The sequence below is a fragment of the Siphateles boraxobius genome, unplaced genomic scaffold (assembly GCF_051911475.1).
Source record: "Siphateles boraxobius isolate OS27281-9 unplaced genomic scaffold, OSU_SipBor_1 90, whole genome shotgun sequence".
Lineage (NCBI taxonomy): Eukaryota > Metazoa > Chordata > Actinopteri > Cypriniformes > Leuciscidae > Siphateles > Siphateles boraxobius.
Window position 1 is genome coordinate 397,501 of NW_027509220.1, and position 12,638 is coordinate 410,138.

Consider the following 12,638-nt stretch of genomic DNA (forward strand, 5'->3'; position numbering starts at 1 on the left):
AATAGTAATATTTGGTAAATAAAGATATTCTTCGCTGATTCTTATTAATTACATGTGCGTTTTTTTTAGTGACGGTAAAGGAAGTAGAATAGAATATACTTTACATATATAAAGTATACACATGCAACCATGATGTATGGATACATTACAATTAAATGTACAAAACAGCATTTATTTTGAAATGGCAATCTTCTGTAACATTATACATGCCTTACTACTGTATACTGTCACATTTGAACAGTTTAATGTGTCCTTTGATGGAAAAAGTCTTACTGACCTTATTGCTATTTACAGATAGATAGATTTCTGTTCCCTCATGTTTCTTATACAAGGACGTTCTAATACTTATAAAAATGTTGCTTGTTGAGCTTTATCCACATACATGATATAATTCTGACAGCTGGATTTATTAATTGTCATGTCAACTGTGTTTGCTGATGAAAACATTGCATTTCACTTATTTTGTCCTGCAAGTGATCTTGAGGTGTTTAAGTGCACATTCTTTTTCCCCTCAATTGTTACATGTAGGTTTCCAAAAATGGCATGGTCAACTCTGTGTTTACACTTTATGAACTCTCTAATGGGGATGACACAGAAAACGAAGGTATAGAATTATGTGTAATGTACATTGCACCACATCAGTAAAATAGTATTTATAATTATATATCTTTATAAATAACTTGCCTGGTTGGGATTGACTGGGATCAGTAGGAAGCAGCTGTGGTTTGCACTGATCTGTCGTGTCTTTCAGAGTTTCACGGATTGGAGGATTGGATGCTGCTGCGTTCACTGCAGGCCCTGCAGGCTGATGGGAAAGCAGAAATGATCTCTATGGATGATGGAAAAGGAGTCAAGTTCTTTTGAATCAGGTTTTCTCAAGTCAGACTTTGGGTTGGGGTGTTGGGTTTCTGTCAGCCCAGCATGATCTTTTGTCTCAGTCCACTTGGGATCTTGTTTGGACTGTATAATACACTCCACTGCTAAATCGGCAAGTCATTATTTGGCATATGAGCCCAAAATACATGTAAGGGTCTTCCTTGTTGGAACATGTTTAAATTGGTGGTTTTACACCTGTCAAAACTGGAGCCGAGTTAAGAAAACAAGATTTTGTTCTTCACCATTATGCATACAAAGCGAAATGTCAGACCAAAACTAAGGAATATCAATATCTTAATGTAGATGGAGACTAAATTCATTTTTTGTGTACATATGTTTTTATTTCACTCCTGTTGTTGCTGTCGATCCTGAAGGACTCTTGTTCTACTTGAATCTTTGTTCTGTGTAGGACCACAAAGTCAAAAGACGGTCTTCTTATCTCAGACACGACTTTTGCGAATCCTGCGATGCTTCCTGGCTAAGATAAAATGTTCTTGAGTAAATGTCTGGTTTCTGATTGCGGTGGAATTCAAATGAACAACATTTTGCCGAAATCTGGTTGCATTGACTCCTTTTCCCCGACTGTCACTGTATCTTACCACCTTTTATATCTATGTAATACTGTACAAATAAATGATGGAGACGTTTTCAGTTCTCTTCTGCAAAACCCCTTGAAAATGCTCTGTGTTTGTCTTTACTGAAGAGCGCTTGCCTTAAATATTTGATTTTCATATGCAAATCTCTTGAAGCATTGAACTGCATAGTCATCTGCTCTATGCTTGTAATGGAAGAGTTGACATGTGTAATTATTACTGTTGCTCATGGTTTGGGTAAAGAGTTTTACAAAGTTAGTCTCTCGGATATGTACAGAAATGTTTTAAAGTATAAATCTATTTTATACATTGCAAAAAAAATATCATTTTAAATAGCATTTAATTTAATAATTGTTGAAAAAAAAGTTGCAGATTGGTGGCTTGAAATTGAAGTTGTTTAGTCTTTTCTTCACAATTGTGACATATATCCGAGGGAACGGCTTCTCGAACAAGAAAAATGATTGAATGGTTGTGGTTTGCTATTGGTGGATCTCATGTGAGTCACAGGTTGCCCCGCCCTCGAGAATGCTGAGAAGAGAATGCTGGTTAGATTACTTATAAATTGTAGTCCATTACAGAATAAGAGTTTCATGATCAAATTTGTAGCTTGTAATGTAATATATTACACATTGTAGGTAATGTAATCTGACTACTTTTGACCTATATTGTTTATAACATTGATTTAAACAGGACAATCTTGTCCCATATAAAAAATACAAAGAGAAAAAAATTATTCCTTTTTTTTTGTTATCGACAACATAAAGTGCATTAAACATTACATTATTTCAGGGTTTCCCATCTGAATGAATTACTGGGGGTTCATACATATATGAAACGCTGATAATTAATTAAAATCTAATTAAGTTAAATTAAAATAATTTGAAAATAAATCAAAATAAAAAAACTAGCAAAAAGATGAAATTTTTGATTTGTTTTTGCTGTGTGGCCTTTCAATTTTCCATGCAAGTTTAGTTGCCTGACTAGTGGTCAGTCAGTCTGTGCGTACAATTCCATAAAACAGGATATTTGAAAGTTTAAAAAAAAGATTTAAGAAGAATCAATAAATTCTGAATAATTTACTACCATTTTGTGAATAATAAATAATCATGTAAAACAAAAAAAGGGAACGAAAAGTGTTATAATCTCATTACAGTATTTACTTTTTGGAATCTGATTATGTAATCCAGATTACATATAATTGATTAATTTCGATATATTTGCTAAATCCAATGACCTTCTGTTTTTCACGTGCCACTCAGTAAGAGAAAGAGACAGGTGGCGCTCACGTGCGTGCCAAAGTATCATGAAACAGCTTCCTCTGCTGAACATCCGTTTACAAAATAATGCAACGCATCTTTATTAATCATCCCTGAGGGCCAGTTTAGTGTTGAGCACACATAATGGAACAGACGCAAGGGTACTAATGCACTTATAATACATTTTTAATTTGACTTAATCAAACAGGCGTTTGCAAGCGCTGCAACCACTGTATGTTATGGAATATACAGTAGGCTACAATGTATTGAACACAATAGTGTACGTTTAATAAAAAAATATAAACTGCACAGAATACTTAGAAGTACAGGAGGGAAGTTGCACAAATGTTCTGTGCTCTGAGTAAATGGATAGCCTCAGGTATGAATGATGCTTTGTGTGGTTGGTAGAAGTTTCTGGCACCGCTTGAACTTGTGCTGGAGAATGTGAGCTGTCCTCAGATCCTGGACCTTTTCTGGTTTAGACGGGCTAGAGTTCATAAATACAATCCAGTGTTGTTTATATGGTTTGCAGAAGGTTTTTGCTCTTGGTTGTGAGAGACAGACAAACATAGGCTACTCTCCATTTATAAGAGACAATGAGTTTACAATTATTTTACAATTATTCCCATTCTGTTGTAGACATTGTGAATCAAAATCATTATTACATGATACATTAAACAAAAAGGTTATATTTTGGAGTTACTTAATTTTAACAAGAAATGCAAAAGATTTTAGTGTTTTTTTTTCAGATGTGGAATGTTGCTTTTATTAGATGACCAAACTAATTCAGACAAAAACATGACAAGCTGAGCCCTTTTTAAATAGGCTATATTATTATTATTATTTGTATTTTGCGGGCAGAATAGTTATTTAATAATCATGTCCTAAATCCAGCATGAGAAAAGTCTAAAATAGTCCACCCAGACTCTATGGGGTGTTGTATATGAGTGTGTATGAATAACTATGAAAATCAAGGACAACTTTACATTAATAGTAATTTAATAAATTCTCTTACTGTTCCCAATTGATTTATTGATTGTCAATTACTATATGATACATAATAAATAGCTTACACATCAATTATAATTAGATGAGTTTGTAAACAAACTTTGATGTTGGCTTGAGAAATTGTAATGTCGTTAATAGATCTTCATACAAAAACTGAACCCGTACTGGCGATGATCATATCTGGGTGGCCTCTAAAAATTGAACCCACCTGGTCCAGACCATGGCCGGTTCAAGCGATTAAGATCAAATTCACTCAAAAGAACGGATCGGACATCGCAAGCGAACCGACACAAGGTGTTCTGGTGGCACAGACAGATCTAGGCTGGATTTACTCAAGCCTGCAGTGAAACCCAACGCTCTGCGGGACTCACTCACTCACTCAGGTGAAGGGGGCGGAGTCAGCCGCTCGCTCACTGTGAAGAGCTGTTGTGCACGCGCGCCTCTGCAGAATGCGAAGCAACCGCGCGCGTGTGTGGAGAAATTCGAGTGTAATGTGCTATTTCAATTCTGGAGTATTTTCAGACTGCTCGAAATAAGGTAGATCTAAGTTCACTAGCGCGTTCTGTGGACGTTATATATTCCATATAAAGAACGCTATCTCATTTATGTTGTTGTTGTTGTTATTATAACCTAATTTGCTGTTATATTTGTCATATTTTCTTGTAAAAGTGAAGAAAAAGGCGCAACCGTCAGGCACATAATGTTCTTGATGCTTTGCGTTTAACGCGCGCGCTTGTTTATTTGTCTTTTTTCCATCCAGTTTGTGATGCTTTGAGCAGTCCTCATCATGTCTCATGCCGAAGTTGAGTTCGCTGGACGTGGTTTTCCAGGTTTACCTGTTGAATTAGAGGAGGACTGTCTCCCCAGAGTGCCAATGCTGCGAACGCACTCCTTGAGCGCGAGGAGGAACTCATACGTGCTTCATAAACTCAGTGTGGATATTGACCCGCAAATATACACTGAGACACTCTCCGAAGCGCTGTCATGGTCTTCTGAAAACATATTATCAGAGAGAAGAACTGAGGAAGATAAAACAGACCATACATCTCCAAGTTCTCCATCTTTGGTCTCCAGCCCAGAGTCTTCTACTCCCAACGCCAATCCAGAAGCTCCAGTGGACTGGAGAAACTCTGTCCAGACGCCTCTGTCCCCGGCTCAGGATGCCAGTTCAGATTCGGACAATGAGGGGTCCAAGGTCGAGCATGTGGTTCCACGACGCCCATTCGTGAGCAGACTGGAGCAGGACGAGAAAGAGGACATTGAGACCAAAGCGGTGGCCACCTCACCGGATGGAAGGTATCTGAAGTTCAACATTGAAATTGGGAGAGGGTCGTTCAAGACGGTCTACAAGGGGCTGGACACAGAGACCACAGTGGAAGTGGCATGGTGCGAATTACAGGTAAGGTCTCTTTAATGTTTTGGTTATGTAGGATATTCCATGCAGGTTTAGACATCCGTTTGCAGTCATATATTGGTGTTTATTTATTTATGCATTTATTTTTTAACAGGGACAATGCACATCAATCAACACCGTAGTAAAACTTCAATGTAAATGTGCATGTTTCATCCGTAGTCCCTGAGTATGAGTTGGATTGAGTAGTAGTCCCTGAGCCTCTGGATTGGCGAGGCAAATGATTTTTAGACCTGATGCACAACCTATCCACAGTATACTATATTTTAAGCAAATGGAGCAGATGTTCCTGATGCGTGGCTTACAAGCCTATCAGACCATTCTTCTGTATTTGACTTCTGCACGGATGCTTGGAAAAGCACATGTGGACTGTTTTAGTTGCCTTGCTTGGAGTGTTTTTGTCCTAAACAGAAATCTAAGATTAGGAGCCATGAACCAAACCAAGCCACTCCGAGATTAATCGCAACATTGTAACATTTGATTCGCAACAAATTGTCATTGACATTTGGAAAACAAAATTCTGAATTTGCTATTCTTCCCATAAAGCATTGGAAATAACATACCAGTAATCAACAGTACAGTAAATCAATAAATCATTTATTAAACATATAGTCCTTTATTATAAGTATAAAAGCATATTAGCATATTGCAAGAGCTACTTTTTTCAGTAACACTTTACTGGAAGGCTGCATTTGTTAACATTAACCAACATGAACTAAGAACAGTTCTAAAGTATTTATTATTCTGAAGAGACTCAATCGCTTTATATGATTTAACAGATTTAATTTAGCCTTTTATTCACATTTAAACATTTTTCAGTGAGCATAAACAGAAGCTCAACCGAACCTGCTTGACATGTGAGAAGGAACCTCATTGGTTCTCGCAGAAGCTTAAACGTGCTGCGTAACACGAGAATGAACCTCATTGGTTCTCACAGAAGCTCAAACGTGCTGCGTAACACGAGAATGAATCTCATTGGTTCTCACAGAAGCTCAAACGCGCTGAGTAACACGAGATTGAACCTCATTGGTTCTCACAGAAGCTCAAACGTGCTGCGTAATACGAGAATGAATCTCATTGGTTCTCACAGAAGCTCAAACGTGCTGCGTAACACGAGAATGAATCTCATTGGTTCTCACAGAAGCTCAAACGTGCTGCGTAACACGAGAATGAATCTCATTGGTTCTCACAGAAGCTCAAACGTGCTGCGTAACACGAGAATGAATCTCATTGGTTCTCACAGAAGCTCAAACGTGCTGCGTAACACGAGAATGAATCTCATTGGTTCTCACAGAAGCTCAAACGTGCTGCGTAACACGAGAATGAATCTCATTGGTTCTCACAGAAGCTCAAACGTGCTGCGTAACACGAGAATGAACCTCATTGGTTCGAACATGTTTGAGCTTCCATTTATTATAAATGATGTGTGAGTTGATGAATGATTATATGTGAATAAAAGCTTAAATTCAATCTGTTCATCATATAAAGCGATCGAGTCTCTTCAGAAAATGTTGTACTAAACAGCTCAATTCATATGGATTAGTTTTATAATCTCTTTTTGAACTTTTTGAAGCATCAAAGTGGTAGTTGCGTAGACTGTCAATGGAGGGACAGAAATCTGTTGGATTTCATCAAAAAGATCTTCATTTGTGTTCCAAAGATGAACGAAAGTCTTACGGGTTTGGAACGACTAAGGATTTCTGTTTTTGTCAAAAAGCGATCCCTAGAGTCGCTGTAGAGTACTTGTATTTAACGTTACTGTCGTAAATACAACTCACTCAGAGCGTATCTGCACTTGTTGTTGTGATGTTGTTAGACATGATTATTGCAATTTATCATAATAGTTTGCAAATTGCACTCATTTACACTATTTACAACGTGTAGGCTTATTTATGTCCTGATAATTATGTGAGATATTGACAACTGCTCTCATGATAATCGCAGGAATCAACTTTAACAGTGAAAGCCTGAGCGAGTGGGACTCTTGTCATGTTCCTCGCGCTGTCAGATTCTCGTTACCTTTTTCTAAACTCTCCCGACCGCGCTTTCTACGTGTTTTTCTCCATTCTGAAAACGCAGGTCCGATGTTTACTCGTGTCTTACTCCTCGCTCGGTCAGTCTGCCGTTTCCTCTTTCTCTGTTCCTCCGACAATGCTTTTCTAGCTTTCTGCTTCTTATATGCCGGCTTTGCCATGGGACGATAGTTGTTCTTATAGCTAGCCGGGTCCTGGATGGAGGCGTGTATGCGTGTAATTTACTGTAAATTACAGTAATGTGTGCAGTGCCGTAAAGCAATTCGTTACATCGCGAGAGCTGAAATCACGCGATACTTCCTGACGCGGCCCGCCGGCCCAAAGTTGCAAGTACGGTTTTTCCACTCACAGGCACCAGGGGGGGGCGAGACGACCACCATTCAACCCGAAAAGACTCATATAACCATTCCAATAACCCCGAAGCTGTTCAGTTAAGCTAAAAAAAAACTGCATAGTGCCGGTTTAATGACCGAATTTAAATTTTTGGGTGAACTATCCCTTTAAATGTGTTTTTTCTTCTTCTGATTTTTGGGTAGTTATGGGTAGTTTTTAACTGGGAATTTGGCAGTTAAATGTGTTTCAAGAAGTTTTCAACAACTTGTTTTTTTTTCTCCAACAAATGGAAATCAAGTTGAATTTCTCCTTGTGCAGAAGTGAATACTATCACTAATCAATCTCAGAGCTTGTGGAAGGTCTGTCCTGAAAGGCTGATTAAAACCAATATCTTGATGGAGAAAATTGATGTGATTTATTGTGCTCTTCGCTCATGTTCAGTCAGGCTCTTTATTTGTAAAATCTAATCAGTCGTGCGGGATCAGGTGCAACAACTGTCCCAATGAACAAGATGTTCTTGTTTGTGTGCAAAAGCCAGTCTTTTTTCTGTTTCTATGGTGTGTAAAGCTCAAAAAGTTTTTGATGTTGTACCTGAAGCTGTAGGGGGATTTGTGAAATCACTTGTCCAGGTTTGTCAACTTTCTCCTGTTTTTCTTTGACCTTGATCAGCATTCTGTCTACCAGCAGCAATAATGCGCGTCAGAGTCAGGCGACCAGGCGGTCACTCTTTCCACACTTAACTGTGGTAATACATGCCTTCCACACGTCTCTGCGTTCATTAAGAGAGACGTTCCCTCACAGACTCACGCACACATGTACTCACGTTCTCTCAGTCCACCAGAGGATCACATATTAATGTTGTGCTTTATTTTAATATCAACTTTGTTTCAGATGTTTCCTAAAATGCCATAAAAACAAATGATTCAGAATACAGAGCTGTATGTGAAATGAATGTTGGGTGCATAGTATGGCACAGATCATAGCATAGATCATAGTTTTAAAATGCAGAGAAATTTCAAAGGAAGACATTTGTTAAATTGTTGCCGTTTTTAATCAAACTGAACTGAAGTAAAATTGCATAGGTTTTATGCTTTTAATAGTTCCAATTGCATGATATTATGATGTCATTAGGTGCTTTTTGAAGCTTGAAAATTCAAAATAATAATGGAACAAAAATAATGGAATATTAAAAATAGCTTTACTTGTGTTTCGAAGATCAACAAATGTTTTAGAGTTTAGTACGACATATGGAATCTATCCCTTTAGTGCTTTGGATCCATTTAATACTATGCTGGCTTTTGGAAAACATGTTTTGTTTTGACAGGACTGATACAGGGCTGAGTTGGCAGAGTTATTCAGAAGTGTAAACACAGGGTGAAATGTGCACGTAAGGACGATTCTTTGCACCTGTTGCTTTCTAGCATCATGTCGTCCTGTGATGATGAGGGTTTCTCAGGGTAAAGTGAGGCCAGGATTGACTCTATTAAACCCGACGCTGGGATTGATGTATAAGGTGTGAATCAGGACATGCTGATAATTCAAAACACTCAAAATGCTCCCAATGCCTGAAGGTCACATTCATAGTATTTTGAGGGGATTGCTGTAATATCAGCTTGAACTAAAGGGATAAAAGGGAGCTTTGGGCTTGAGATTGATGCAAAGCACAGAAGTGATTTTTAAAGGATTAGTTTACTCAAAAATGAAAATTATGTAATTATTTAGTCAACCTACAGTATTTATTCAATGTCATTTCAAACCTAAGTCATACCAGGTATGACTTTTCTTTCTTCCATTGAGGACAGAAGGAGATGTTTTGAAGAATGTTCACGCTTCTCTTTTTCAATACAACAACCACAAATAAAGGGCCTGTTAAGTAACCCCCCCCCCCCCCCCCTTCAAATACACAATAAAGCATTATAAAAATAGTCCATATCTTATGCAAATTTTGTGTGAGAAACGATTTAAGTCATTATTGACTGATCATTTTAAAAATGAATACATGATACGTTAATAATGAACATATGGGTTTAAAATGACATGAGAAGTGAGTAAAGCTTGGCATTTTTGGGTGAAAAATTATTTAATTGCTATAATATCAACATGTTATTTTATTATCGTTGATATGGCATAGTTTTTGTTAATATTTTGAATTATATTTTATTATTATATTTTTGTTGTCATTTAAATTTTTAGGTAAAGTTTTAGTCATTTTGTTTTGTGTTTGTTTGCCTTTTGCATTATTTCTAAACAAGGTCTGAAGTTTTTGTTTTTAGTTTTATTTTATTTAGTAGTTATTTTAGTACTTCAACCTAACGAAAATTAGATATGGTGCCTTTTTTTGTTTTGGTTAATGTTTTTTGTTTTGTTTTTGAAATATTGAAAATGTTTTTATGGTTTTAGTTTTAGTTAGTGATAGTAAACCTGAATAGCAACTATTGGGATCAAATTGAGCTTCAGGATGGGGATTGAACCACGGCAATTTTGTAAAGACATGTAATTTGGACTCATGAATATGTTCCAATCCAATCCAATCCACCTTTATTTATAAAGAACTTAAAAAACAACACTCTTGACCAAAGTGCTGAACACAATCAAGAAATAAACAATAACATACAAAAGAAGCACAACAAAAGAAATAATAAAACAATAAAAAATACATACAAAAATAATAAAAAAACTGAAAAGTCAACCCTCAAACTGAGTTAAAAGCCAAAGAAAATAAATAAGTTTTAAGACGGGATTTAAAAACAGAAAAAGACTCAGTCAATCTGATGTGCAAAGGCAGCTCATTCCAGAGTCTTGGAGCTGCCACAGCAAATGCTCGGTCACCTCTAGATTTGTGTTTGGTCTTGCAGCAGCTGCATTTTGAACTAGTTGTAATCGTGCCGTAAGTGATTTGCTAAAACCACTATAAAGTGCATTACAATAATCTAAACGAGTGGTGATGAAAGCATGGATTAAAATTTCAAAATCATGTCGAGATAGAACCAGTTTTACTTTGACTAGTTGCCTCAGCTGGAAAAAGCTGGTCTTCACCACTCCACTAATCTGGGCATCAAGTTTTAAACGACCGTCCAACTTGACTCCCAGGTTTGTAACCACAGGGCTTATGTCTCCAGTTAGACAACCCAGGTCAACAGAACCAGCAGCAGCTGAGTCACTAGGAGCAAATAACACACACTCAGTTTTACTCTCATTTAGATACAAAAAATTCATGGCAATCCATGCTTTCACTTCATTCAAACACTCTAAAAGGGTTTTTGACTGACTTAGCGGCACATATATTTGGCAGTTGTCAGCATAAAAATGGAACGAAACATTGTAACGTCTAAGGATTAGCCCAAGAGGCAGCAGGTAAATTGAAAAAAGTAGCGGTCCAAGGACAGACCCTTGAGGAACCCCGCACAACAGGTGTTGTTGAATGCAGTGTTATTGCATTCTCAGTAAATAGTGAGCAACTGTTGCTTTTGCAGATTTCTCTTTTTAAATCACTTAATAATGCATTCGACTCTTTCCTGCTGCTTGATTTAAAAGCTAAATCAGTCCCGGTGTGAGTGTAGAAGAGCGAGTCTCCCTGCAGGTCTTTATCAGCTCTGATGGGATTTCTGATGCTGCGTCTCTGCTTGGTCACAATGACATCATCATGAGCTGACAGCCAGCAGCCGGTGGTCTGACCTTTTCTAATCTGGCCTCGTGCATGTCCACACACACAAACATATGATGACCTTCCAGATCAAATCTCCTCATTTGGTACTGCAGACACAGTATCTATGATACCCAACAACAGACTGCTACACTCTTAAAAAATTATTTCGCAGCAATGCCATAGAATAACCATTTTTGGTTCCTCAAAGAACCTTTCAGTGAACAGTTCTTAAAAGAACCATTTTTTGTAGGGGGAAGAACATTTTAAAATTCTAAAGAACCATTTCCACTATAAAGAACCTTTTGCACAATGGAAAGGTTCCATTGATGTTAAAGGTTCTTCATGGAACACTCGATCCCAAATAAAGAACCTTGATTTTTAGGAGTGTAGGTGGTTTGCACTGCAGGTGAAGAATTTCATCCTTTTGTTATACATTTTACCCAAAGGGACTTACGAATGAGGAAGATTACAAGCAGTTTGTCATAAGAGCCAAGTCGTTTTGTGTACATTCTCACCTCATCCACCATTTATGGATTTTTTTTCCCACTGAGCTTGTCCCTCAATTAAGTGTTCATAGGCTCATTGGAAAACGCCCTCTACCTACATTTTTGAGAAACTTCAAAAATGTGATATATGCTATTATAGTTTTTGTTTTTTTATATTTTTGTTTTAATTTAAATTTTCAGGTGAAGTTTGAATCATTTTTTTTTTTTTTTTTTTTGCCTTTGTATTATTATTATTTCTTAAAAATGTCTGAAGTTTTTGTTTTTATTTTTATTTTATAAAGAAGTTTATTTAGTAGTTATTTTAGTATTTCAACTAAACTAAACAAATAAATGAGATATGTTGCCTTGTTTTGTTTCAGTTAATGTTTTTTTTATTTGTATTATTTGAAGCATTGAAAATTTTTTTTTGGTTTTAGTTTTAGTTTATGATTATAATAAACCTGAATAGCAACTAAAGGGATCCAAATGAGCTTCGGGCTAGGGATTGAACCGCAACATTTTTGTAAAGACATGTAATTGTGACTCATGAATAATATTGCATTCTCAGTAATTAATAATATTGCATTCTCAGCATATTCAAAAATGTGCTTATGCATACAATTTCCTGCAGTTTTTCCTCTTAATTTTATATATAATATATAATTTGTTTTCAATTGTAGTCTTTTAGGCATCTGAAATAATAAAAGTGCAATGCATTGTTGTCAAAATATAGATTTTTTGATGCATATTGATACTGAAATATCTGAAATGCTTTCCAATACTTATTTTCCTCAGAATAGACACGATACCAGCTGCGCTTTCTCTCTCTGCGAGTTACACACAAACCCGCCTCCCCTCATTCGTTTCATTTGCTCTGGATGAATATTGTTGCTGTTAAAGGGGTTGAATTTCGTTGTGGGATAGCGCATATTGCGCATAATTTGACACATTCTCGTAGATTTTGTCAGTCAAATACACACGAAATGTCAAAATGCTG

The 12,638-nt window shown here is 36.8% G+C and overlaps 2 protein-coding genes across 3 annotated transcripts in view; both read left to right on the plus strand.

Moving 5' to 3' along the window:
* Positions 1–1,554, plus strand: part of vps25 (vacuolar protein sorting 25 homolog) — a 9,052-nt gene extending 7,498 nt beyond the window's left edge. Inside the window, exons 5-6 of the mRNA XM_077224675.1 lie at positions 529–604; positions 752–1,554. Of these exons, the coding sequence (XP_077080790.1) occupies positions 529–604; positions 752–864 (189 nt within the window). The 3' untranslated portion in view covers positions 865–1,554. The remainder of the gene's footprint in view (positions 1–528; positions 605–751) is intronic.
* A 2,560-nt stretch (positions 1,555–4,114) lies between these two features.
* wnk4a (WNK lysine deficient protein kinase 4a) overlaps positions 4,115–12,638 on the plus strand; it is a 74,819-nt gene continuing 66,295 nt past the window's right edge. The window contains exons 1-2 of one of the 2 annotated variants that reach the window (XM_077224640.1): positions 4,115–4,270; positions 4,494–5,132. In XM_077224640.1, coding sequence (XP_077080755.1) covers positions 4,521–5,132 — 612 coding nt within the window. In that variant the 5' untranslated portion in view covers positions 4,115–4,270; positions 4,494–4,520. The remainder of the gene's footprint in view (positions 4,271–4,493; positions 5,133–12,638) is intronic. The other variant, XR_013201267.1, reaches the window with a different exon arrangement.